This window comes from Bos javanicus, chromosome 13 (assembly GCF_032452875.1).
Source record: "Bos javanicus breed banteng chromosome 13, ARS-OSU_banteng_1.0, whole genome shotgun sequence".
Taxonomy (NCBI): domain Eukaryota; kingdom Metazoa; phylum Chordata; class Mammalia; order Artiodactyla; family Bovidae; genus Bos; species Bos javanicus.
In genome coordinates, this window is record NC_083880.1 from 63,396,860 (window position 1) to 63,424,684 (window position 27,825).

The window sequence follows — 27,825 nt, forward strand, 5'->3', positions numbered from 1 at the left end:
TGCCATGTTGGGAGGTAGGGCAGTGGAAGCTGGATCAATGGAAAACTCAGCTAGCTGTTTATGTTAGATCCAGCTTTTAAAACACAAGTCTTCCAAACTTTCTGAAGAAGGCGTACTTTCTTATCTACCCTTTGGCCTTATGTCTGGCACCTGTATCTTTGATGATTTTTTTTTTTTTTTAAATTTTGATTGTGCTGTGTCTTCGTTGCTGCATGCGGGCTCTCTAGTTGCATTGAGCAGGGGCTACTCTTCTTTGTGGTGCCTGGGCTTCTCATTGTCGTGGCTTCTCTTGTTGCAGCTCACAGGCTCAGTAGTTTTGGTGTGCCGGCTTAGGTGCTCCATGGCATGTTGGATCTTCCCAGACCAGGGATCCAGCCTGTGTCATCTGCATTGGCAGGTGGATTCTTACCCAGTGTGTCACCAGGGAAGTTCTAATGATTGTTCTTTTTGACCTATTTTGGATTTTTAAAAAAATAAACAGGAAAAGCAAAAAATAAAAAAAGTTCTCGCGTGTGTGTGTGTATACAAGCCACACCTTTCATGTCTTGGCTGTTGTAAATAGTGCTGCTATGGACATTGGGGGGTGTGTATCTTTTTGAATTAAGAGTTTTCTCTGGATATATACCCAGGAGTGGGATCATACAGTAACTGTGTTTTAGTTTTTAAGAATCTGCATACTGCTTTCCCATAGCCTGCCTAATATTATTCTTAGTATATTTGTAGGAAGTTGACACAGTCTTGCCCTGGACTACTAGGAGCCCAAGGATAAGATTTGTTCTCTTTCAACTCTGCATCTGCTATAATCCCCAACCTAGAGTTGAAACTGTGGCTAACTAGACCCAAGAATTGTTTTTTGATTGATTGGATAGAAGACTTGGGAGGATTTGCAGCTGACAGAGCTGTTAAAGATTTGTCTGAGTCTCCCACCTTCACTCTTCCCCTTTCCTCTCCTGTTACAGTATCACATTGATTCTTAAAAAAATCCTTGTGTTGTAGACAGGATGGGAATTGTATCTCTATTTTGTAATTAAGGAATCTGAGGCTCAGATTAAAACTCAGGTCTCTTGTTAGGAGATAGATCCATAGTAAGAGTAGTAGAAATTTGAACAGAAATCTTAACTGACTAGGTCTTCATCGTCTAGAAGCAGTAGTAATGTTTACACGGAAGAAAAACAGAGGAACTGTTCTGAAGCCTTAGTGGATGGTGAGAACAGAGCTTTGATTGTAGTCACAGCCAGAGGTATTTTCAAGAACACAACAGAGAGGAGAGGAAGGGTTCAGGATAACTTCACCTAATTGTTAGGCCTTGAAGATTAAGATGAATTTGAATATGAATAAATGAAGAGAGTCGTTCCAGGTGAGACAGCAACATGGATAAAAGTATGGTAACTGGAAGGCCCACGGTCGTAAGTGATGACTAGACCCGTGGTGTAAGAGTCTAGAGAGCAAGGCTGAGGTGATTGGGAGCCATGCCATTTTTTGGAGCAGGGGAGTGGCATTAGGAACAGGAGTTTAAAAGTGTGGGCTCCAATAGATTGGAGTAGAAGGCGCGGGGGAAGACTAGTGAAAGAGAGACCAGGGAAGAGGCTACTCTTAACAGCCTGTTCTTGTAATGTCAGTAAATTCTAAGAAATATTCCAGCAGTGCAGGCAGGAGATAATGAGATCCTGAAGCAATCCTTCTCAGAATGGCTGTCATTCCTTCTTGGAAATAAAATAGTACATGTAAAGTGCTTAACCCAGTACCTAGACGATTTCAAAGTGTGCGTTAAATGTTAATGGCAGTTAAATGACTGTTGTGGTGGTGGTGATTATCATAGTTTTGTGCTCACAGTATCCTCTGGAACTACCTGGCTGAAGGACTCAGGAGTCAACTGGTGTTTAGTAAAAAGCCTGGACTGCAAGTAAATGGAGAGTATCCCAGGGTTGGGTATAAATGAGGGCTCTGAGTCATGTCAGCCAGGACTAGAGCATGCGTTTTCTGTCTTTTTTCTTCTGTTTTTTGAGGAGTGGTATAATGTGTGATTAAGAAGGCAAGCCCTGGAGGTTGAACTCAGGTTGAAGTCCCAAGTCTGCCATCTACTAGCTGTGTGACTTGGGGCAAATTTACTTAGCATCTCTGTATCTGTTTTACCTTAGAAAAAGTGAAGAATGTAATATCACACCAACCTTACAAGAGTTTGTAAAGATTTAAAGAGTTAATACAACCAAAGGGTTTACAACAAGGCTTGGCACTGTGCTACTATTCTCTTTACCCCAGTCATTTCTACCCCACATTCCAAGTAATATATAGGAGTTTCTCTGTCCCAACAGAGGACGGGGTAAGTGGAGAAAACTGAAGTCAGCCTCATAGTGCTTGGAAGTTTCTCCCATCTGGGTTCTAGGTTTTGGAAGGCTGGAGGAACCTCTTTCTTTCCATCACTACATTCTAGTTCTGTAGACTTTCTTGTTCTTAGTGTAACAAGCTTCCTCTTGCCCATTATTGCCTCAGGGCTTTTGTGTTTATTTCCCCTCTCTGAAGCTCTCTTCCTCTGATCTTTGCAGATCTCACCCCCTTACTTGGGTCTCTGTCTAGTGACTGCTTCTTGGAGAAGTCTTCCTTAACTTTTATCTAAAATAGACCTCATTTCACTCATAGTCGTTCTTTCTTTCCTTGCTCTGCTTTATTTTCTTTATAGCCCTTAGCACAACCTAAAACTGTTTATTAACCTGTTTTTTGCTAGGTTGCAAGACCTGTAAGGGCAGGAACTTCAAATGCATGCATTGACCTAAGCTCAGGCCTGTTTTGAGCAAGACGCTGACTGACTTCTCTCTGTTCTAGGTGAGCCCTCTTCCCTGAGGCAGTTGGTGGTGACCCTGTAACGCAAAAGAACTTGCCGGCTGAGCTCAGCCTTGCTACTGGTGAGTGAGGGTACCTGGGCAAGCTTGGGCCAAGATACAAAGTGACTAGTTTGGGGCTTATTTTTACCCTTAGTACAGATAACTTACAGGTAATTACTCTCCTACTCCATGCCTAAGAGACTGTCATAGGCAGACAGTCTGGGATCACTTGCCATAAATAAAGCAAAAGCATGCTCAATTCCTTCTGGCTTCTGCCTGCTACTTTCTGCTGTGTGGTATCCTGGACCTGGCTAAACCCATTCTCCCACAAACTCTCTTAACATGACTTCATAGACTTTTCTGATTTCAGTCTTGAGTGACCTACCAAGCCCAGACTTGGTTTTGGGAAATCCTGTGGTTTTATCAGTCCTGCAGAATATCGATCATCAGTGGAGCTGGGGATGGAGAGTTAGAGTGGGGCTTTGTGAAGGGAAAGTCCAGCAAAATTTAGAAGGAAGACTGCAGATGGTGAAATAGGATGGGAAGTCAACATAATAAGAATCAGTTGTGTTATGGATCTCATTTATACTATATAAAATCCCATTTTATAGATGAGGGAATTGAGGCTTAGGAAACTGAAGTAATATGCCCAGGGTTTATGCCTGGAAATCCATAAAGCTGATCTTAGAATCCAGGTCAGTCTGTGAATACCATTCTCTCTGACTTGGCATGCTTTCCTTGGACTGCTAATCTCCTTGGAATCATGATTTTTCTTATAAAATTCAAGAAGACAGACCTTCTTAGGGGTTCAGGAAGGAGGCCTAGTTATTTGAAAGGCCCAGCAAGGCAGGCAAGAGGTGGGGGTCCCTTCTAAGCAAGGACATTTTTAGTGAGGTGGGCCAAGAGGCTGGAAGGAGGAACCTCCAAGCAGGCAGAGACCCAGGCTTAAATATGAGTGGACAGAGAAGAAAACATCTGTAACACTTGGGACCCCATGAGCACTTGGGCTAGCATAGACAGGGACCTGGTGAGCTGACTTGTAGTTGGAAAACCTGGGGGTTTATTGTCTCTCTCAATAGTTACCTTTGGATAATCTGTTTGCCTATTTTGGTTAGAGTGCCTCCATGTACCTTCACATGTTTATTTTGTGTATACCAACCATATAGGATGTTGTAGAGAATCAAATGGGAAATGCAAGTTGGAAAGCTTTGCGAATTGTAAAAACTGAAGTGAGAGAAGTGAGAAGAAAGCGTTACAGGTGTCTGGCATCTCAGTCCCTGACCTTTAGCCACCCGGCTCCCCAAAGGCAAAAGGGAAGGTTTTGTCTTAGAAATCTACACTGTAAATTTTCTCCCATGCCCTCTTCTTCCTCTCCTCCTGCTGCAGGCCCTACCAGAAAACAGTTGAAAAGTTCCACAAATTCAGTCTTTCCAGGGCACAGAGACAGAACCAGGCAGCATTGGCAGCCATCATTTGCAGCGTGTAGTCTGCGGAGTACAGGTTTAAATGCACTCTCACAGCTTGGCTCCAAGTCCACTGCCAGTACAGACGTCATGGTTGTTTTCAGGAGTCCATCCACAGCATGTGTCTGTATTCACTGACTGCTTCCACTGGGATGTTGCTTTGTTACCTACTGTTATCTTAGACCAGGAGGGCTATTCCTATTTTGGCCCTAGGTTCCCCACTTACTGCCACCCCTCACTACTATTAGTGAAAAACTCATGTATACTGTAGCCTCATATCCTATCAGAGGCTGTGATCATTTCACTTTTCCCACCATTTCTCTCATCCTTGGCCAGTGATAGAGTTCTTCATACTCTCTTCGTATTCTGTAGTAAGGGACATTCTTTTCTTCCCGCTGCCCGCCTGAGGGTGCACAGAGGGATCTGTGCCCCCACTTGAGGCTCCTGGAAATCTGCTTTGACCAACCTTCCCTCCTTTTCTAAATCTCCAGACACTTACCATCATCTCTTTTTGTCTTGGTTAATCTAATGTTCTTTAGCTTCTGGCCTTTCCATGGCCTAGGCATCAAGCTTGGATTTTATTGTTCTTATGACAGCTGCCCTGCGAAGTAGTTCCATTGTTGATTCTTTTAAAATATGAATGCTACTGCTAAGTCGCTTCAGTTGTGTCCGACTCTGTGCGACCCCATAGACGGCAACCTACCAGGCTCCCCCGTCCCTGGGATTCTCCAGACAAGAACACTGGAGTGGGTTGCCATTTCCTTCTCCAATGCATGAAAGTGAAAAGTGAAAGTGAAGTTGCTCAGTCGTGTCCGACCGTCAGTGACCCAAAGGACTGCAGCCTTCCAGGCTCCTCTGTCCATGGGATTTTCCAGGCAAGAGTACTGGAGTGGGGTGCCATTGCCTTCTCCGAAAATATGAATGGTTCCATGTAAAAAACTGTATAATATACTGATACACATGTAATAGCTTATTTATCTAACATCCTCAATTTTCCAGAATCCAGCTAAAAAACAAAAGGTAGCAAAGCATGTGTCATACCTTGCACAGTGCTAATTTATTCCTATTTTTATGTGTTGTTGTAACAAGCTTAACAATCTGGTTTCTAAACCCCCAGAAGATTAAGAACAGGGCATATAAAGGGGAGGAGGAGCTGCTATATTAGCAGCAGCAGAGGTGAGAGCTGAAAGCCAACTGTAAGGGAGATATAAAAGAAGAATGATAAGACAGAAAAGTTAAAATGGGTATGAAGGCCGTACTTTAAGGGCAACAGCCCTGTAGACATCTGTACACTTCAGTAAGGTAGGGCTAGGTAATTTTTAAGGTAGTTCTTGAAGGCCAGTAGTATCAAAGAATATTTAATTATTTGCAGTGTCTGCTATAGTATCAGATGCTACATTGAATGCTCTACATAAATTGATTTTGTTTTCATCACACCTTGAAAGGTAGGTGGTGATATTCTCATTTTATAAATTATAGAGACTTAGAGAGGGACACACCCACTCCAGTGTTCTTGCCTGGAGAATCCCAGGGACAGGGGAGCCTGGTGGGCTGCCGTCTGTGGGTTCGCAGAGAGTCTGACACAACTGAAGCGACTTAGCAGCAGCAGCAGCAGCAGAGAGGGACACACAGGCAGTGACTGGAAGAGCTAATAAACTTAGAATTTAGAAGAATCTGGTTCTAAAAAGCCAAGTTTTTTCTATTATTCTGCACCGTCTCTTCAGCTGTGGCCTAAAACCTCAGTCCTTGGCAGCCTCTTGGGACAGTGGTTCCCTCCACCCCCCGGCCCCAACCCTGCCTTTATTCATTCTCTTGAATATGAATGTCTTTTCCTTTTAAAGATATCCATTCATTTAGTGCCTATTTATTGAGTGTCCACTATGTGCCAGGCACAGTTTTAAGTGTTTGAAATGTAGCAGTGAAGAAAATAGTTTTCTCTCCTGTAGCCTAAATTCTAGTGGAATATAAACAAATGAATATGTTGAAAAATAAAGCAGGAAAAGGGAATAGGGAGGCACCATGTGATGAAAGAAGGCCTCTATGAGAAAATAAAATCTGTACAGAAATATGTACAAGATGCAGTAGTGTGAGCTGTGTGTATATCTTGGGGAATAACATTCCAGGCATAGAGTTTGGTAAGTTTGGAGGCCCTGAAACAGGAGCACGCTTAATGTTTTGAGGAACAAAGGAGGCCAGTGTAGCTAGAGATGAATTGAGCAATAGGAGGAGTGGATTATGGAGAAGTCACAAGGGTAGACAAGAACTCAGATCACGTGGGGCTTTATTCTCAGCGAAACAGGAAGCCGCTGGACATGTTTGAGTAGGTGAATGACATAATCTAACGTCCATTTAAAAAAAGAATCCCTCTGCATGATTGTATCGGCCAGGACCTCCAATATGTTGTTGAACATAATTGGTGAAAACAGACACTCTTACCTTGTTCCCAGTTCTAAAGAGAAGGGATTCAGTCTTTCTGAGTACTTAAGTGTGATACCAGTAAGTATGATGTTTGCTGCAGGGCTTTTTGGTAGACTTCTATTTATCAGGCTGAGTAAGTTCTCTATTTCTACTTTTTTCAGAGGTTTTATTATGGATGGATGTTGAATTTTGTTTGTGTGGTTTTTTATCCTTTATTCTACTAACATGGCACTATGATAATTGATTTTTGGATATTAAACCAACATCATTCCTAGAATGAATCCCACTTGGCTATAGTGTATAATCCTTTTTGTATGGTCTTGATTTGGTTTACTAATATTTTGTTGAAGATTTTTGCCTGTATTCATGAGAGATGTCGGTCACTAGTTTTCTTGTTATGTCTTTGGTTTTGGTGTCAGGGTAATCCTGGTCTCTTAGGCTAGAGAGTCTTCCCTCTGTTTTCTGGGAGTGTTTGTGAAGGATTGTGATTTCTTTTTTGAATTTTTTAGAAACATATTTCTTATTTTAATTATTCTCGGCTGCGCTGGATCTTTGTCGCTGCACTTGTTCTTTCTCTAGTTGTGGTGCGTGGGCTTCTCTCTCATGGTGGCGGCTTCTCTCCTTCTGGAGCACGGGCTCTAGGCACCTGGGCTCAGTAGTTAAGGCTTATGGGCTTAGTGGCCCTGAGGCATGTGGAATCTTTCTGAACCAGGTGCTGAACTCAAGTTCCCTGCATTGACAGGCAGATTCTTAACCACTGAACAACCAGGGAAGTCTTTGATTTTAAATGTTTGATAGAACAAGCCATGTGGACCTGAACTTTTCTCTGCTGGAAGATTCTTAATTACTAATTCAAAAATTCTCATGATAGGTCTACTCAGATGTACTGTGTTTTTTTTTTTTTCTTTTGTGTCGATAATTTCTGTGTGTCTAGGAATTTGTCCCCTTCATCTAAGTTGTTTAATTTTGTGGCTTAAAGTTGTTCATAGTATTGCCTTATAATCTTTTTTTAACTCTAGAAGGTGATAACCCTTTTTTTGTTTCTGATTTTGGCAATTTGTATTTTCTCTGTTTTTCTCTTGGTCAGCCTTACTGAAGGTTTAATTTTGTTGATTTTTTTCAAAGAACCAGCTTTTGGTTTCATTGTTTTTCTGTTCCACTGATCTCTTCCTTTAATATTTGTTTTTCCTAACTTTAGCTTGCTTTGGATTTAGTTTGTTCTTTTTCTAGTTTCTCAAGTCTTAAGTTACTTTTTTAAGGCACTTGCATCCGAAATGAAACTCTTCTTCAGGCATGACTGACCTGTGACTGTCACATGCTCCTCAGTAGTAGTCTCTGGAGAACTATCTGGAGCTTCAGGGAGGGCCTGACTCAGACACAGTGGGGGAGACAGGTGGTCCACAGTGTTGTGCCACCAGTAGGAAGAAGGGGTCTAGGGCTTGACCCATAGCACACAGCAGCCTGGATCCTGCCTGCCCCAGGTGCCCCACCACCACCTGAGATTTGTGTGGGTGGGCCTGAGATCCCTCACCCTCATACAAAGGGTATGTGCCCCCATGCTGGCTGGGGCAGGCCTCAGATGGGGACAGTTTAGTCGGTAGTGATGTGATACATGGGAAACCAAGCTTTCTCCACTTTCCGAGGAGATTTTGCCTGATAACAGAGCTAGAGGAGACCACGGCCCACCTCACAGACTTCAGAGACAGATGGCTTTGGAAGCCTTACCAGGTTCCTGTTAATGACTGAGATTCTAAGCAGAAATTTGATTGCATCAAAGATACAAGGCTTAAAGGCAGATACCAAATAAGTACGCTTAAAAATGAGGATACTTATTTGTGGCCTTTAAAAGTTTCCTCAATGTTCAGTTCAGTTCAGTTGAATTGCTCAGTCGTGTCCAACTCTTTGCGACCCCATGGCCTGCAGCACGCCAGGCTTCCCTGCTGCTGCTGCTGCTGCTGCTGCTAAGTCGCTTCAGTCGTGTCCGACTCTGTACAACCCCATAGACGGCAGCCCACCAGGCTCCCCTGTCCCTGGGATTCTCCAGGCAAGAACACTGGAGTGGGTTGCCATTTCCTTCTCCAATGCATGAAAGTGAAAACATAAAGTGAAGTTGCTCAGTTGTGTCCGACTCCTAGCGACCCCGTGGACTGCAGCCCTCCAGGCCCCTCCGTCCATGGGATTTTCCAGGCAAGAGTACTGGAGTGGGGTCCAGGCTTCCCTGTCCATCGCCAACTCCCGGAGTTTACTCAAACTCATGTCTCTTGAGTCGATGATGCCATCCAACTATCTCATCCTCTGTCATCCCCCTCTCCTCCTGCCTTCAATTTTTCCCAGCATCAGGGTCTTTTCAAATGAGTCAGTTTTTTTCACATCAGGTAGCCAAAGTATTGGAGTTTCAGCTTAAACATCAGTCCTTCCAATGAATACTCAGGACTGATTTCCTTTAGGATTGACTGGTCAGATCTCCTTGCAGTCCAAGGGACTCTCAAGAGTCTTCTCCAACACCACAGTTCAAAAGCGTCAATTCTTTGGTGCTCAGCTTTCTTTATAGTCCAACTCTCACATCCATACGTGACTACTGGAAAAACCATAGCCTTGACTAGACGGACCTTTGTTGGCAAAGTAGTGTCTTTGCTTTTTAATGCTGTCTAGGTTGGTCATAACTTTCCTTCCAAGGAGTAAGCGTCTTTTAATTTCATGGCTGCAATCAGCATCTGCAGTGGTTTTGGAGCCCAGAAAAATAAAGTCAGCCACTGTTTCCCTATCTATTTCCCGTGAAGTGATGGGACCAGATGCCATGATCTTAGTTTTCTGAATGTTGAGCTTTAAGCCAACTTTTTTACTCTCCTCTTTGACTTTCATCAAGAGGCTCTTTAGTTCCTCTTCACTTTCTGCCATAATGGTGCTGTCATCTGCATATCTGAGGTTATTGATATTTCTCCCGGCAATCTTGATTCCAGCTTGTGCTTCCTCCAGCCCAGTGTTTCTCATGATGTACTCTACATACAAGTTAAATAAGCAGGGTGACAATATACAGTCTTGACATACTCCTTTTCCTATTTGGAACCAGTCTGTTGGTTCATGTCTAGTCCTAACTGTTGCTTCCTGACCTGCATACAGATTTCTCAAGAGGCAGGTCAGGTGTTCTGGTATTCCCATCTCTTGAAGAATTTTCCACAGTTTATTGTGATCCACACAGTCAAAGGCTTTGGCATAGTCAATAAAGCAGAAATAGATGTTTTTTCTGGGACTCTCTTGCTTTTTTGATGATCCAGTAGATGTTGGCAATTTGATCTCTGGTTCCTCTGCCTTTTCTAAATCCAGGTTGAACATCAGCAAGTTCACGGTTCACGTACTGTTGAAGCCTGCTTGGAGAATTTTGAGCATTACTTTACTAGTGTATGAGATGAGTACAATTGTGCGGTAGTTTGAGCATTCTTTGGCATTGCCTTTCTTAGGGATTGGAATGAAAACTGACCTTTTCCAGTCTTGTGGCCACTGCTGAGTTTTCCAAATTTGCTCGCATATTGAGTGCAGCATTTTCACAGCATCATAGCATCGTCTTTTAGGATTTGAAAGAGCTCAACTGGAATTCCATCACCTCCACTAGCTTTGTTCATAATGATGCTTCTTAAGGCTCACTTGACTTCACATTCCAGGATGTCTGACTCTAGGTGAGTTATCATACCGTCATGATTATCTGGGTTGGGAAGATCTTTTTTGTACAGTTCTTCTTGCCACTTCTTCTTAATATCTTCTGCTTCTGTTAGGTCTGTACTATTACTGTCCTTTATTGAGCCCATCTTTGCATGAAATGTTCCCTTGGTATCTCTTATTTTCTTGAAGAGATCTCTAGTCTTTCCCATTCTATTGTTTTCTTCTATTTCTTTGCATTGATCACTGAGGAAGTTCTTATCTCTCCTTGCTATTATTCTTTGGAACTCTGCATTCAGATGGGTGTATCTTTCCTTTTCTCCTTTGCTTTTCATTTCTCTTCTTTTCACAGCTATTTGTATGGCCTCTTCAGACAGCTATTTTGCTTTTTTGCATTTCTTTTTCTTGGGGATGGTCTTGATCCCTGTCTCCTGTACAGTGTCACGAACCTCTATCCATAGTTCATCAGGCACTCTGTCTATCGGATCCAATTCCTTGAATCTATTTCTCACGTCCTCATCTGTAGACATGAAATAACAGTTTCTATCCAGCAGCTGTGAAAGATGCATTTCAAATGAGTGCTGTATGAAACTGTTAGATACTATATGCATGTAAGGGACTATTAATGTTAGTAATTATGGTCCTAGGGACTGGAACAGTCTGAGAAGGGGCAGGAGCAGTGGCAGTACACTGTTGCCCTTCAAGGTGTGGGTCATGAACAGTTGACCAAAGTGGACTTTGTAGCTTAATGTAAAGCAGGGGTTCATTGTCTGCCAGTGTAATTATCCAATGGCTTCCAGGGCTTTCTGTGGAGAAACTCCGAGTGAAGCCCTGAGAGCAGTTCAGCTTAGATGCAGCTATCTCTGTTCTCTCCCCATCCAGGAATGTTGCCCACATTTTATTACTTTGGTTCCAGAGGCAGCTGGCTTTCTTGAGGGTTACTGTCATAGGAAACAGGAAGGTCAAGCTCACTTAGAGGGAAGGAGTAGTATGCAAAAGACTCTGGGTCCTGTTAGGCCCTGTGTCCCCCTCCTTCCCCAATTTTCATTAAGATTAAAGAGGATCTTTCTGTCCCGCTGGAGCAACAAACTTGACAGAGGAGGGACTGGCAGCTACTAGAGGGAAATTTTAAGGCCATTGACTGTGGCAGAGAGGTAGGATCTGAGCTTAAAAATAAGGCCAAGAGATCAAAAACTCAAGCTGGGAAATCATAAATCAGGAAGCCAAGGTCCATCAGCAGATGTGATGCGGGAATCATGAGATGAGTGGGACATGGAAAAAGGGGACTTACGACTTAATGGGGCAGATGTGCAAAAAAGCCCCAAAAGTATTCTACAAAAGATCACATTAACACAAAAGCAAAAATTGCTTCTTTTGAACTATCCATTATTTTGTGTTATCTGGGTCTCTACTGTTACCCTCTACCTTCATCTCCCTCCCCATGCCCCCAGTTAGCATAATATGTCAAGAGTTATTTTACTTAAGTGCGTAGGGCAAGAGACAACGTTATTTACATTATAACTGGTCTTCAGGAAATTTAATTAACTGCATCTTTCCCACCATTGTAAATCTTGAAAATCTCAGGCTACATGCTGCTGGGGAAAGAGAGGAAGCTATAAAGCCAAAGATTTGAATTTGCTGGGACATTCATTTCCTATGTGACTGACCTCTCTGAGCTGTAGTTTCCTCTTCTGCAAAATGGGAGGAATGCCTATACAGTTATTGTGGTGCTAATAGGAGATGATGGAAAAAATGCCTGGCTTGGATTGGTGTTCAAGCCACTGGTGGTTGAAATACATTCTGATATGTGTTGTGTCATATTGTAGTAGAGAGTGAGTATTGTGACCCAGGCTCTTACGTTTCTACTAACTCAACCTTGGGAAGTATTTAATATCTCTGTACCTTAGTTTCCTCAGCTCCAAAAAGAGGGAATGAAGCAGAAAGGTGTTCTATAATTGGTGGTGTATCTCTTCCAGTTCTGTGCTTCCAAAGGCACTTGGTCTGTGGTTCAAAAAAGGAGTCGGGGGTGGGGCAAAAGGGGAGGCTCACCTTCAGTCCTGCTTAAGGCTGCAACAGGGACAGTTAGTCATTATCTGAGTATGATGAGAAGTGTCTGGGAGTTGCCTGCCTATCTCTCAACATTTGGGGGAAGTGGGGAGGGTGAAGAAAACAATGATAAAATCAGAATGGCCTGGAAGGTTGGAGACTGAGTTGTTATCAAGTATGAGAGAGACCATGAGGCACAGAGCCCAGCTTGTGCTGTTACCTGCTTTTTGGGTGTTGCCAGTGAAGCTGTTTCTCTTTTTTTAGCCTCCATATCCCCATCTGTAAAATGAATTAGGCGGTGTATTCTCCAAGGGCCTTCTAGGGCTTCCTAAAATTTCATCATCCGCTCTCTTCTGGCTCTCACGTTAGTTTGTATCCAGCTTGTGCCCTTGGTGTTGAGGATTTCATTTACAGAAGGCTTCTTAACTTGCCAGGCTAGCACTAGAGTAATATTTAGAATGCTCTTGAAACCACTGTTTCAAGCCACTATGAATCATACAACTTTCAAGTCCAGAAATGCCTTGGTCCACCTGGTCTGACCCCCTCATTTAACACTGAAAGATGATGCAATAGAGTAGAAAGACTACTAAGGGACTTCACTGACAGTTCAGTGGTTGAGGTGCCGCATTCCCAATGCAGGGGGCATGAGTTTGATCTCTTGTTGGGCAGCTGATATCCTGCATGCTGGCTTTGACTCGCGGCTTTGACAGCAGACCTTGACTTCAAATTCCTGCCAGTAATTAACTTAATCTCTCTGAGCCATAGTATCAGCATCTGAAAATGAGGATAGAGGTAAGAGAATAGGCACATAAAGAATTGTTATTATTTGGAAAAGAAACAAACTGAGGCCTGAGAGAGGATATCACCTGCTCAGAGTCAAGCTCAGGCCAGAATCTCTGTCTCTTGTCCAGAGTTTTCTTGTCCTCTAGAGCCAAGGTCAGCTACGTATGTAGTAGCAAAGATTGGAACTGAAAGCATGTCAGCTTTCTTAACATCTCTGCTAACAGGCTTCTCAATTCCCCTGGGGTGTGTGTCAATAACACAGCCTGCACTTGTTTTAGAAACAAGCTCTTCACAAGCACTCCTGTTTGATTTGCTTTGGCTGATACAGGATCCAGATGCTCTTAGAATAACACAACAGACTCTCCAAATCAGCCCATTCCCATTCTGAGCCACTCACAGCTCTGATCTGCTGCTGGCTGGGGTTTGGCCCCTAGGTTCCCCCCACTCCCACCTGTCACGTGAATCTCTTCAGTCATCTTTTGCTATTGGTTCTTTGCCTCTTGAAGGAAGTCATGTGTATTGAATGCGTACTATGTGCCAGGTATTGTGATAGGTGCTTTACATTAAAACTATCTTTGTTAATCTTAGTAACTCCTTAAGTTATTAATAGCTCCAGAAGGAAAAGCTGAGGCTCAGTGAAGTAAATGAACTTGTCAGAGGTCATCTACCTAGTCCGTGAAAGAGCTGGTGTTTGAACTCAGGTCCTCCTGCCTCCATAGACCCCATGCGTTTAGTACAGTAAGTTCTTTCCTGAGTATCATACTGCCTCTGGCCTCTGCCTTTCCAGGAGGGTAAAGTGTTCATGAGTGCCCAGAAAGGGGGATTTGGTGGCTTTAGAAATTGGCAGTTGGGAATATCTCCATGCCTTCAGTGCATTTTCTCATTAATTTCTTCTGCTCTACTTTGCCTCAGGTAGAGGCAAGGTACTCTACTGAGTTCCCTAGGATCCAAGTGTGTGGCCCAGAGGTCCAATCACTAAGTGAGAGGCCAGGTTTCCATCTTCAACATGGAATGTGGATTCTCTAGTAAGAAGTGTCCTTGTTATTTTCAAAGTGGAATGAGTGGAATACTCAAGTAATGAGCCCCTTGTATGCCCAACTCTGAAATGCAGGGGGTGTGAGTATCTCAAGTGTGATGAGCTTCCTTCAGGGACCTGGCAAGAGAGGAGGCAGAGGCATACATACATAAAAGAGTTAGGAAGATTGCTCTAATAGGTCTTCAAACCTGTCATCACTTTTCAGTTTACAAAGTGCCTTACTTATAGAGATCCATCCTTACTTATATAAGGAAACTGAAGGCATCTTCCTTTATTTGGCAGAGTCAGGGGCTAGAGTCCACATCCTTAGTCTTGATAAGGTCAGTGAGTCTAAACCCTCCTGAAAGAGTTCTTGTCTGTGGCCTTGGGTCCCCATCAGTCTTCATTTGCAAAAGGAGGAGGCCTTTAGTCTCTGCCCTTTTCTGAGAGCCCTCCTCGGCCCACTGGTCCCCTGCCTCACTCCTTGCTACTCAGCTGCTAGGGCCTTCTTAATGAGACCCTCTTCTAAATGATACGTTTTTAAGTGTAGGCTAAGAGGAGATATTTTCCCTGAGATCATTTGCCATAAAATGATGGGATTTTATGGCCAGTAGGAAGAGATCTTAACAGTTGCCAGTTTTTTTGAGAAGTCCTTTATTTAAACACATAGTTCAATGTCTCAAACAGAGCTGCTCTGTTAGAAGTGGCAATGGTGGCCCCAGAGGCCACTGGTCCAGCCTCCCCCTTACCCTCATCAGAAACAGCCTTAGGCATCTGACATCAGCCTGCAGGGTTGCAATAAAACAACACTGACCTCGGTCAGCTTTCCCATTTTGTAATTGTGAAATTGAGGCCCAGCACAGGGCAGTAATAGGCCCAAGGTTACACAGTGAATTAGTGGCAGGTCTGACTCCCAGCCTTGTGCCCTCTTTGCAACACTGAACTTCATGTCATTTCATAAGTGAACACATGTTCCCTTTCACTAACATTCTGTACCTAGATGTCAGGTGTCTTTTGCCTCCTGGCATCTGATTCCTGTGAGATAGGTGGGCAGGCCTGTGGATGTGTGTACCATGTCAGGGCATAATTCTCATCCATGTGGTGAGCGTGTGTCAAGTTGTATTTAACTCATTGTGGGAACTAGCAGAACGAGAATTGCTGAGAAACTGGATTTATGTTGGTAGTGAAAGAAGGATTAAAATGAGGTTGCTAAATGAGATCCAAAATTAATGTCCTAATGAAAATGTAACATTTCATGTTGTCTTCTATACTTAAAAAAAGTGCACTTTCTCAGTTTTCTATACATTAACCTGTAACTTGGCATTGGGCCCTGTTTGTGAACAGTAAGTCCAACAAAATTCTCTTCTCCAAGAGTATCATGTGACTCTCAGATGCATACTAAAAGAAGTCCTAACATGACTGTAACGGTCACACAGTTTTCTTTTTGCCTTACTTCTAGTTTTTGAATAATTTTCCTTAACAAAACACCACTGAACATGATCAGAGTCTCTGGCATTAAAGCTGGTCAGAGCTCTTCCAACTCAGGAAGGCATCTTTCTGCTCAGGGCACAGACCCAACTTCTTTCCTGAAGCTTCTGCAGCTGGCAGCCATCAGCAGGACCTTAACCTGTCTCCTACAACCTTGGTCAGTGGCTTGGAGTTTGACCTTTGCTAATCTTAGACTTGCTTCTTCCCCTTCACCCAGTCATGGAGACTTTTTTCCCTGTTTCTGGTTATCCCTGGGACCATCTTGGATGCAAAGAGGTTACGGAGTTCCACCTGGAGGAAGTTTGTTTTGAGCAGTTTTACTCGGGCGAAGTAGGCACCGGCTTGTTCTCATCCCCAGTGCTGTCATCCAAGGCCAGATTTCAATCCTCTCTCACTGACTTTTTAATTGTTAGCTAATTTGCCTCCCTGGGTTCCCTCGTGGCTCAGTGGTAAAGAATCCACCTGCCAGTGCAGTAGACTTGGTACCTACTGCATGGGTCAGAAGGTTCCCCTGGAGAAGGAAATGGCAACCCACTCCAGTGTTCTTGCCTGGAATATCCCACAGACAGAGAAGCCTGGCCTACATTCCATGTGGTCACAAAAGGGTGGGATACAACTTAGCGACTCAGCAACAACAAACATGTCTTTGCTAGTGAAATACAACTTCCTTTTTCTGAGTAAAACTCTGCTCAAAATAAACTTCCTCCAGGTGGAACTCTGTGACCTCTTTGCATCCCAATGGCCTCGGGGGTAACCTACCTCCAATGTTTGCCCCTGAAATATAACTTCCTTTTTCACTCCATAGGTTTTAAGATACATATCTTATTCCTATGAGTTTCCTGCTCATAAAACCTCTGAAATAAAATCCAGTCTCCTTAGCATGACATTCAAGGCTCTTTAAATACTATTATTCTTCTTTCCTTTCAGCTTCTTCTACAGTCCCATAAGAGTTCATATTAATGGGTAGAAGTATTAGGGAAGTATTGCACAACTTCAGGACAATATGAAGGAAGACTGACCTGATCCAGTCTGCCAGTGAAGGTTAAGAAGTGTTAGTTTTGGTGCCATGTTAGCCTTCAATACGATAAGCATTTCTGCCAGGCACAGGGATAGGTCCTTAGGGATAAGGAGAAGGCAAACACATGATCAAGACCTTTGGAACCCATAGCTGGAGAACAGGTAGGTAAAGTAAGTAGGTGGCAGTGATGATCATTATAATGGAAGCGTGTGGAGTGCTTTGGGAATATGGGGACTAACTGCCCTGCCCTCCTGATCAAGGAAGGCTTCACAAAAGAGGTGATATTTGAGTTGCATTTCAAAGATGAGATATTTGATAGTCTTGAAAGATGAAGTATTTGGCAGTTGAGAAGGGTAGTCTATAGCTTCCAAGCGAAGAGACCAGTGAGGGCCAAAGTTATAGAAGCCTCCATGAATGTTTTAAAGAAGAGTAATCAGTCCAGTGTAGCCAGAGCATAGCCTTTCAGGAATGGAGTGTGGTTAGGGTTAAAGTTATCAAAGTAAGTTGAGACTAAACTGTAAGGCCTCATTTTCCACATTAAGGAAATTCTGTGTTTCATACCTAGCATTGTTGAATTAAGTGACATATAGTTGTCTATCTGTGCATGAGTGTAGTTGTGTGTTAGGATGTGATTGTTACATTTGGAGATGATTTTTGAAGACCCTGTGAGGCAAAGCAGATATCAAAAATTGGAGCCAAAAGGACAGGTTAAACTTAAGTTCATCCAGGCTTGAATTTCGAGCTTCTGAGTTCTCTAAGCTCATAAATTAATCATAGCGTGCCAAGATTGAGAGAGACCTTAGAGATCAGTAGTTCATACATTGGTCCATTCAACAAGTGCCTGCTACTTTTTTTTTTAAGATTTTTTTTTTTTAATATGGACCATTTTTTAAAGTCTTTATTGAATTTGTTACAATATTGCTTCTGTTTGATGTTTTGGTTTTTGGCCCCTTAGGGGTAAGGTTGGAGAGGGTACAGCTGAGGCCAGATACAGGGCCCTGAGGTCCATTTGGCCTATGGGAAAATGAGGCTAATATTCAGGGACATGTAGCAAGTTAGTAGCAAGGCCAGGATAGTAACTTTCCTGGTACAGCCTCCCTTCCCTTGCCTCCCTGCTCCCGTGCAGCTATTTATCCAAGGTTAACTTGGATCCCATTTAATTCCTTTATTCTCCTCTCCCTCATTTAGCTCTTTCTCTATTGGATAAGTTAGTTGACCTCAGAGAGCAATTTTCTTATCTGTAAAATGGGGGTTTATCTTGAAATTAAAATTTTAAAAATAGTTTTAAGTCACTGATCTCATTTTTTCTGTATTATTCTTGCTCTTTGCAGATACAGATATCACGTTAAGTTTCAGTATATGCCTGTGTTACAGTTGTTGCTATTTTCTAGCTGTGTAAATTTGGACAAACTGTCTTGACCTCACTCTTAAGTGTTTTTCCCACCAGAGTCCTAAAATTCCATTTCATAACCATTTGGAAACTTGACTTGTTTACTTTCTCACCCTGGAGTGTGCTGCTGTTGATGACTTGCAATGGCAACTGGGCTGGCCCTGTGTGATTTGAAGAGGACAGTATGAGAGGCAAGACAACTGGGTACCTGGAGGGTATTAAATCAAGGATTGGCAACTCCTCATAAGTCAAACGATTTCTGGGGACTTCCCTGGTGGTCCAGTGGTTAAGCATCTGCCTGCCAAAGCACTTAGTTGCCATGGGACAACTAAACCCATGTGCCACAACTACTCGAGCCCATGAGCTGTAACTACTGAGCCCAAACGCTCTAAAGCCCCTGCTATGCAACAAGAGAAGCTACCGCAATGAGAAGCCACTGCACTGCGCCTAGAGAGTAAACCCTGCCCATAGCAACTAGAGAAAACCCCCCTGCAGCAAAAAAGACCCAGCACAGACCAAAAAAAAAAAAAAATTTCTGGGATAGGAGTCTGGGGTTAGTGTCAATGGTGAATTAATTTGGATTATGTTCTGGGAATAAGTGAGGTTGCCAGCTCCACTGAGTGGAAGAACCAGCAGTGCACAGGCACTCTTGCTTGTGCCCTGGAAAAAGACAAGTGTGTTGGTGGCAAGTGTCCAACATGACCTGACTGGCTGCCCACAGGCCATCTCTGCCATTGAGGACTTCAGCCACTGGCCCTGCCAGCCCTCTGGCAAGGTTGCTGTGATTTGATAGAAAGAGCCCAGTCTCTGGATTTGCACAAATGTGAGTTCAAATCCCTGTCTGCCAACTACTGATTGTGTTCCTTGTCTAGTTCTTCAACTAGTTCTATAGTTCTTTAAAATTCTTAGAGCCAGTGCCTCTGTCTGTAAAATAGTGTTGTTGAGGGAATTCCTTGGTTGCCTAGTGGTAAGAATTCTTGGCTTCCCCTACCACGGCCTGGGTTCAATCCCTGGTCAGGGAGCTGAGATCCCATCCTACAAGCCTCACGGCATGGCCAGAAAAAGAAAATAGTGCCTTTGATACCTACTTCGGGGGTTGTTGTGAGGATTCAAAAATACCTTAGACAAATAGGTCTCACACAATACCTGATACTTAGTTGGATGAATAGCAAGTTGATCTACTGCTGTTAGCTCTTTGAAGACCAGTATCCTTGGGATGTGACATTCAAGTCAGTGCTGCTCTGATTCTCTCACTACCTCCCCACTCACCCCCAGAAGTCGACCTGACTTCTCCTTTCCTTCCTCAAGTTCAGACCCCAGAAATATGAGGCAGTCTGTCTCACCAGGTGGCATATCTATGAGTAAGCAAGATTGTTACACAGCAGACATACAGGGCCAGGGCAAGTAGCTCAGGCAGCAGCTGATGAACAAAAGGCTTCTCTCTGTTCCCAATAAATTGGTCCTTGGGGATCCTAGCTTTGAAATTCTAATTGACACAGGAAGGAAAAGATTCATTAGGCTCTGGACTCATTAAAATGCTCTGCTGCTCACCTACGATTTATTCTTGGCACTTCATCAGGAGGAATTAAGTAAACCAACAGGCTGGGAGGCTGCTGACAGTACAGTTCATATACTTTGCTGGTGCTGCTCATGGGGTGTGGATATGGGGCCTCCCGTACTCTGGAGCACACAGCTGGCTTCAGAGGTTTCTCACCCTTAGGACCTAGCATGAGTCTAAGTCTCATCTATTGTCAGTGCTGAGAGGACCTTTTGAGATCATTCATAGATGTTAGCTCATTCAGAGATGGTCCACAGAAGAAGAGGGGCTTGCCTGAAATCACTGAACCACAGCAGTGATGGAGCTAGAATTAGAAACACTCAATCCTCCTGACTTCCAGGCCAGGAGTCTTTCCCCTGCATCACCTTTGGATTTCTAGATCCAGTATTTCATTCATTCAGCCATCAACAGATACTTTTGTTGATACATGTTATGTGCCAGGATTCTATGATAAAACAGATGGGGGGTGGGAAGAGGGGTGGAGAGGGAATACCTGAACCAGTATTATGGGTAACTAGAAAGGCCTCCATATCTGAGGGGTGAATAGGAATTAGCTTGGCAAAGAAGCATATGAAGAGTAATCAAGCCTGAGGGATCACTGCCTACAGAGGCTGGGAGACTCTTCAGTAATGGAAAGTCTTGTTAGGGTGGAGGAATTGAAGAAGGGATGAGAAGATGAGTCAGCCTATGAGGTTGGGGCCACTTTCTCTTAGAACTCTATACCTGGAATTAGGAGTCCTGGGTGTTCTAGATGTGTTTCTGCTGCCAGTATTTATTTAGCATCTTTTTGGTGTGCCAGTGTTGGACACTGAGATACAAAAATGCGTAAAATATATGTAGCTCTTTCCCCTGAGATCTGTTAGTTTAATGAGGCTAACAAACTAATAAATAACTCCTATAATAAATGAAAGGAGTAATTACCTTTGTTGGAGGAAGTCAGAGTTGAGCTGTGTTACCATCAGGATTTTCTCTGAGTTTGATGATCTCACCTGTCAATTTAGTGATAACCACTGTCCTGTGTCGCTAATGAGCTGATGGGAAGACAGCTCTGTAATGACTGGTGTTTGTGTGGTATTTGTGAGTTACAAAACACTCTTTCATCATTAATTTTATCTTAACCGTAACCTTATAACTTGGGGAATTTCTCAGCAATTTACAGATGAGAAAACTAAGGCTGAAAGAGGTTGAGGCTTGTTTATGGTTTTATAGCTTTTGATTAAGAAAAGGTAGGGATTAGAAGCCCAGATCTTATGCTGTCTTTTGCAGTACAGTGGCTCTGAACAGATACTGAACAGTAGAAAATTGGCAGCTTTTCTGTTCCATACTTGTAAGCCTGGTTTCCCTTTCCCTTCACTTGAAATGCAAAGAATGACTTCACTATGAGAAAAAGCGACTTAAATTGGCTGGGAAGAAAGAAAAAGGGCTTATTTCAAGTCTTCCCCAGATTGGGCTCTGAACTTTTAAAATGACGTGTTCCAATGTTCTTATCAGCTCCCACTATTCCATCTCATGCCATTTACAGAGTGCTGTCTTAGCTACTATGTCATTGGCTACAAAAGGCAATTTGTGGGGTAGACAGAGCCTGCTTTACAGGTGTGTAAACTGAGGCCCACAGAAATGAAATATTTTACCCAGAGTCACTGAATTATTCATGCCAGAATGAGGATGGACACCACAGGTGCTCCTAAGTCATAGAAGAAAGCTCCTCTGATTCATTCATTTCACACAATTCTTGAATATACCCTATGAGCCAGAAATTTTATTTTACGAGAGAACCTCTGGTTAGGCTCAAACTGTCTTGATGCAGTGCTTTCCTCTAAGAGCAGGGACTTTTGCTATTTATTTATCTGTCCCCGGCCAAGGCCTGGTTCCAAGAGTGCTTTGCTGTTGTTTTTGGCCTTACTCCACCAGAAGCTGAAGGGAGCAGATGGCCACAGAATTGTGGATTATAAGGGTGTGATCGCATTCTGGGCTAGAGGATGAGTGAAGAGCCCTGCACCCGTCTACTGCTGTCTATGCTCAGGTCCCTGCCAAGGTATTTTCCATCCCAGAACAAGTGAAGCTGGCTAATCCTGCCCCTTCCTCCCCCTGTGCACGACATCCTTACTGATCTTCTGGATAGATTTCATGCAAAGGATTCTATGATCTGTCCCAAATGATTCTTTGGACCTATTTCCCAGGCATGTTTGACGTTTTAAGGGGAATCTGGCATCTCCTTTATCTATAGATCTCCCAACACTCCCCACCCTCTCTTCTGCTTTTACTTCCAGCTCCTTAAGCAGATTGGCTGCTTAGTGTGACTGACAAATAGCCTAAAGAGTAATCAGTACTGAGAAATTGACATGTTTTCTGTTTATCTGAAATCCTAACTGGAAAAGTCTAAGGAACACTATTTTGAGGGAGCAGGACTAGAAAGTGGAGTAAGGACGATTGACTTCATGATGGAAAGCCTGCAAGAACCTCAGTTACCTCAAAAAATCATGAAATATCAACATTTGTACACAATATTTCACCTGCCCCTTATATATTAATATGTTTATATACTACAGAGTGCTTTCATATCTATTATTGCCTTTGAGTGTTAGAGCAACTCTTTGAGGGCAGCAGTGCAAGGATTCCTTTTCTCACTTGACAGTTGTGACCAGGGAAGGTTAGGGAAGATTAGTGGTCAATTGCCTGGTGCTCATGGTGGCAGAGCCCCAAACAGAACCAAGATTTCGGAGCCACATAGTCCTAGGTTTGAAATCTGGTGTTCATCACATTCTAACTGAAAGATCTTGTACAAGCTCCTTAATTTCCTTGAGCCTCAGTTTTCTTCTCTGTGATAAGAGGATATTATCAGGTTTACAGTATTTATCTCCTGTCTAAGAATTAAAAGATATAATGTATAGAAAAATGCCAACACAGTGTGGAACAAGTATTAGGACTTTAGTAACTGCAGGTTTCCCATCTTAGTGTTTTAAGTGTCTTGTATTCTGAATCATTGAAAATTAGTACTCTACAGTAAAATGAGCTACATATAATACATTTTTGTAAGCCAGAGTATCATTTAAGTGCCTCACTGGGTTAAGAGAACTGAATTAGTGGGAAGCAGGGGTGCTCCAGGAACTGGCTGAGTACTTCTAATACAAATCACAGTGGGTTAAAGCTGACAGAGACCCTAGAGATCTGTTCCGGTGTGTCTTCCTCAGAAGAGATGTTAATAATCTCAGAAAAGTCAGACTGGATAATGCAAAGTGCATTTCTTTACTTTTGACTTCTCAGAGCCTTAGTGTGCGTGTGACTGGGGTGGGTGGGGAGGAAGGGATGGAGGAGGCTAAGTTTTCTGTTTTTATTTGACCTGGGAGCCCTTAACATCTTGAAGAGCACTGGTTTTTCATGAAAGAGTTCGTGTACCACTACTCTGGTTCGGTTCTCCATTTTTTGGATCAGGCACTTAAGGTCTCAGCCAGGTTTACAGAGCCAGTCCACAGTAGAACCAAAACTAGAGTTCAGGGTGCCTGACCCTCTCTTGGGCCACACCACCATTTGTACTCCATTGTTCTTCCTCTTCTAGCCAGCAAATCATAAAATTACAGAGGATTCTGCAAACCACTAATCACAGAGCATTGTTAGAGCATCAAGCTTTCTGTTTTGATGTGTTTGTGCCAGTAAGCAGGAAAATGCGGAAACAACAGGCTTAATGGCTGCCAAATGTTTCCAAACAGTTGAAAGACCAGAGATCAGGTAATTTTAGCTCAGGGTCTGGAAAGGTGCCTCTGACCCACAAAATTTTAAGTCTGTTCTTGTTTTATTAAGTTTCAGTTGCAACCAAGGGGCTTATCCAAGAGGCCCGTAGTGTAGTTCCCTGTGATGAATACTGACACCAGTAATTATGGGAAGGATCCTGAGAGGAATTTGAAGAGAATGTGTCAAATTTCTGTTCATTCATCACCATCTTCCGTGGAATTCAGTGGTTAGGAATGTGCTGCTAGTTTCTGTCTAGAACCTGGCAGAGAGAGTTGTCTGGCATTTATTTGGTGAGGGCTGTCCTTGCATTTACCAAGCCTTCTAGTAAAAAATACCACCTTTACCTTTGCAAAGTTGTGCAGTAAACTTTTCAAAAACACGTCTGATACTCAGAACAATCTGGTATAGAAGTTATCTTCCACATGTCTAATGAGGACACTGCGGCTCAGAGAAAGAGGTAGTGACTTATCCAGGGTCTGACAGCAAATTAGTGACAAACCTTTATTGTATTACAGGTGCCTAGTGCAATCGTGACATATAGTAGATCCTCAAATATTTATTAATAGAAAAATTAGTACTTTCCCAAGGATTGAACATTAGTAGACTCTTTGCCCAGTAGTCTTTCCATGAAGCCAGCCTAGTGGGGCCCAGTGGTTGGGCTCATCTCAGGGTCAGCAGATAATTTGGAGTGTGGACTGGGTCTCCCTTGCTGTGTTGATTTCTGACAAGGATGGCAGTTTCTAGCTGTTGTTGCTCTCTGCTTGTTGAGGACCCTCTGCCTCCTCCCCACCCCAGAGAGCTTCAGTTCAGCAGTTTCTGGCCTGGAGATTCAGCCTCTCTTTTGAGCCCCTGTTCCTTGGAGTCTGCTGAACAAAGACACCTCTGGTCCCCAGCTTCTCACTCTGTCCCTCCTTTGTTTTCTCTCTCATCACTATTTTGCTTATCCTTCTGCCCTACTGACAGATGAGGGACTTGGGTTCGACCTGTGAACATCAAATACACAGTTCACTCTTAAGGAGCTGCTTTGTCAGGAACACTGGGAAACCATTGACTGAAGCAGTGCCCACCTAGGATTCTGTCACCTGTTAGCAGAAATTCACTGAGCATCTGCTGGTTGTCCGGGTAGTGCTGGAGGCTGGGATTGCAAAGATTAATAACAGAGCCTCTGCCTTCTAGGAGTTCAGAGTCTAATGGAGAAAGACAGGAAGGTAAATACAAAGGTGCAGCAAATGTTGCTGCAACAGAGGTCTGTAGAATGTCCATATCAGGATTCAGAGGAGGGGGGATGGAAAACAAAGGCTATCCTGAAGAGTTTTCATCAAGGGCATGACATCAGTGACTTTGTGTACAGAAAACCCTTCTGGCCCCAGATTCCATCACCAAATCAGAAATTGGTTCTGGTCCTGCTTTATTGATGAAGTAGTCTTTCTCTTAATCTCACTAAATGTTAAGAGTGTGATATATGAAGGCATCTATTAAATGGGACCAGTGGTAACAGTAATTTCATTTAGAAAATTCCTGAATGCTTCACTTGCAGGTATATTACCTGACCAAATTCTCACAACCTTATGGGGAAGGTACTGTAATACTATTCCCATTTTACAAATGAGAAAGCTAAGGCACAGAGGAATTAAGACATTTACGCAGCATGATACAGCTGATACCTGGCAGAGCTGGGGTTTGAACCCAGGAGTTCTAAAAGAAAAGTTCAGAAAGGGCCATTGGGACCTTGATAAAATTCTTACCTCAAAAAAAAAAAAAAAAAAAATCTTACCTCAAAGAGTTGTAAGAATGAGAAGTATAATACTTAATAATACATCTACCACAAAAATAAATGATTAATAGATCATAATGATCATTTATTATATTGTAAAACAGCCTTTCCTAAAGGCTGGAGTGGATTGGGCTTTTGCAAAGATGTCTCCTTTCTGTCTCCCAAGTCTTCTGGCTTCATTATCTGTACTGCCTGTTTCTTTGTTTCTTAACAAGCATGAATGAGGAAGGGAACGGGTACAGTGGTACATGGAATTCCCATCAGCAGATACTCCCTGAGCAACCACTCTGGGCCAGGGTCTATGCTGAAAGGCCAGAGGGATGCTGATTTTAAATAGATTGTGGTTCCTGCCATCCAGGAACTCACAGCCTGGGAGGGAAGATGACACAGAAACAGATTATTTAAACACTGCCTCCTCAGGTGGAGCTTAGGCAGCACATACCCTCTTGCCCCTGGCTCATGCCACTATGAGCAGGGCATGAATGAATGGCTATTTTATTAATTGTTGAAATTAATCATCCTGTTAATATCCTTGTCATCATTAAAGCAGATGTTATTAATGTAGAAAGTAGTAACACCTTAGAGAAAGTCAGCAGCTATTCAAAGGAGACTTCTAACACATTCAATTGGAAAAACCTATTTTATTTTTATGGTGGTGGGGGGGTTGTGGTAGCACACCTTGACTGCCAGTAGGGCTGAGGGAGTCCTTGGCTTGAGGAATATACTGTGGGGAAGGATTTATGTCCCTCAGAGCTCCCCGATGGCCACCCAATATGCTCATTAGTTATCACATACTCTGTAGTTTCTTATGCTGCGCTTAGTCGCTCAGTTGTATCTGACTCTTTGAAACCCCACTGAGTAGCCCACCAGGCTCCTCTGTCCAGTGGGATTCTCTAGGCAAGAATACTGGAGCAGGTGGCCATACTCTCCTCCAGGGGATCTTCCCAACCCAGGGATGGAACCCAGGTCTCCTGCATTGTAGGCAGATTCTTTGCCATCTGAGACACCAGGGAAGCCCATAGTTTCTTGTACCCAGGCACATTTTTTTTTTTTTTTTAGCAGAATGAGCAAGAAGAGGGTAGATAGCTTTCTGAGGCAGTACATCTGCCAGGAGAGGCAGTGACTGAGCTTCTGAGATTGGCAGGCGCTATGCCAGGGCAGCAAGGGTTTCATGAGTATGTATATTATTTCACGAGCTGCCTCCACTGAGTTGATCTGTGAGCATTATTGGAGCCCTGCCATGTGCCTAGCAATGTAATGTGCTCAGGTGATGTGAAAAATACCCCAGAAGTTCTGTACTGCTTGGCAAGAGAAGACAAACATATGAGACAAAAGAAGTTAACACAGATGGGATGCTCTGATTAAGAGTTGACATGTGTTGTTCAGACTCTCAATACCTGTGGGGACTTAGAGTGCCTTCTTATTGAGCACTCTCCTACACGTGCCATAGGACTGGGTCATGACTACCATGATGTCTAAGCTCCTCAACAGCCCACAACGGTTTTCTGATCTGACCTCTTCTAGGTTCTCTGCTGTCACCTCTTGCAACATCCAGTCTTAGATTCTACACTCTAGCCAAACCATGATGCATATTATTATTCACTCCATATGGAAGCACTGTCCAGCTTCCACAACTTTGCTTATGCTATTTCCTCTTCTCTGTTTTCTCTCATCTTCAGTTCAGTTCAGTCGCTCAGTCGTGTCCGACTCTTTGCGACCCCATGCATTGCAGCACGCCAGGCTTCCCTGTCCATCACCAACACCCGGAGTGTACTCAAACTCATGTCCATCGAGTTGGTGATGCCATCCAGCCATCTCATCCTCTGTCATCCCCTTCTCCTCCTACCCCCAATCCCTCCCAGCATCAGAGTCTTTTCCAATGAGTCAGCTCTTCGCATGAGGTGGCCAAAGTATTGGAGTTTCAGCTTCAGCATCAGTCCTTCCAATGAATACCCAGGACTGATCTCCTTTAGGATGGACTGGTTGGATCTTCTTGTAGTCCAAGGGACTCTCAAGAGTCTTCTCCAACACCACAGCTCAAAAGCATCAATTCTTCGGCACTCAGCTTTCTTCACAGTTCAACTCTCACATCCATACATGACCACTGGAAAAACCATAGCCTTGACTAGATGGACCTTTGTTGGCAAAGTAAAGTCTCTGCTTTGAATATGCTGTCTAGGTTGGTCATAACTTTTCTTCCAAGGAGTAAGCGTCTTTTAATTTCATAGCTGCAATCACCATCTACAGTGATTTTGGAGCCCCCAAAAATAAAGTCTGCCACTGTTTCCGCTGTTTCCCCATCTATTTGCTATGAAGTGATGGGACCAGATGCCATGATCTTCATTTTCTGAATGTTGAGCTTTAAGTCAACTTGTTCACTCTCCTCTTTCACTTTCATCAAGAGGCTTTTTAGTTCCTCTTCACTTTCTGCCATAAGGGTGGTGTCATTTGCATATCTGAGGTTATTGATATTTCTCTCGGCAATCTTGATTCCAGCTTGTGCTTCTTCCAGCCCAGCGTTTCTCATGATGTACTCTGCATATAAGTTAAATAAACAAGGTGACAATATACAGCCTTGACGTACTCCTTTTCCTATTTGGAACCAGTCTGTTGGTCTATGTCCAGTTCTGCCTGTTGCTTCCTGACCTGCATATAGGTTTCTCAAGAGGC

At 43.3% G+C, this 27,825-nt stretch overlaps 1 protein-coding gene across 6 annotated transcripts in view; it reads left to right on the top strand.

The window, feature by feature from the left end:
* RALY (RALY heterogeneous nuclear ribonucleoprotein) overlaps positions 1 to 27,825 on the top strand; it is a 90,011-nt gene that overhangs the window by 38,092 nt on the left and 24,094 nt on the right. For 4 of the 6 annotated variants that reach the window (XM_061437321.1, XM_061437316.1, XM_061437317.1 and 1 more), the window contains exon 2: positions 2,821 to 2,900. The exons of 1 other annotated variant lie outside the window; for it this stretch is intronic. Coding sequence is in view for 1 of the 5 variants with exons in the window: in XM_061437323.1 (XP_061293307.1) it covers positions 6,653 to 6,778 (126 nt within the window). In the remaining 4 variants the exon portion in view is untranslated. Of the gene's footprint in view, positions 1 to 2,820; positions 2,901 to 6,536; positions 6,779 to 27,825 lie in introns of those variants that run through there. One more of the 6 variants, XM_061437323.1, reaches the window with a different exon arrangement.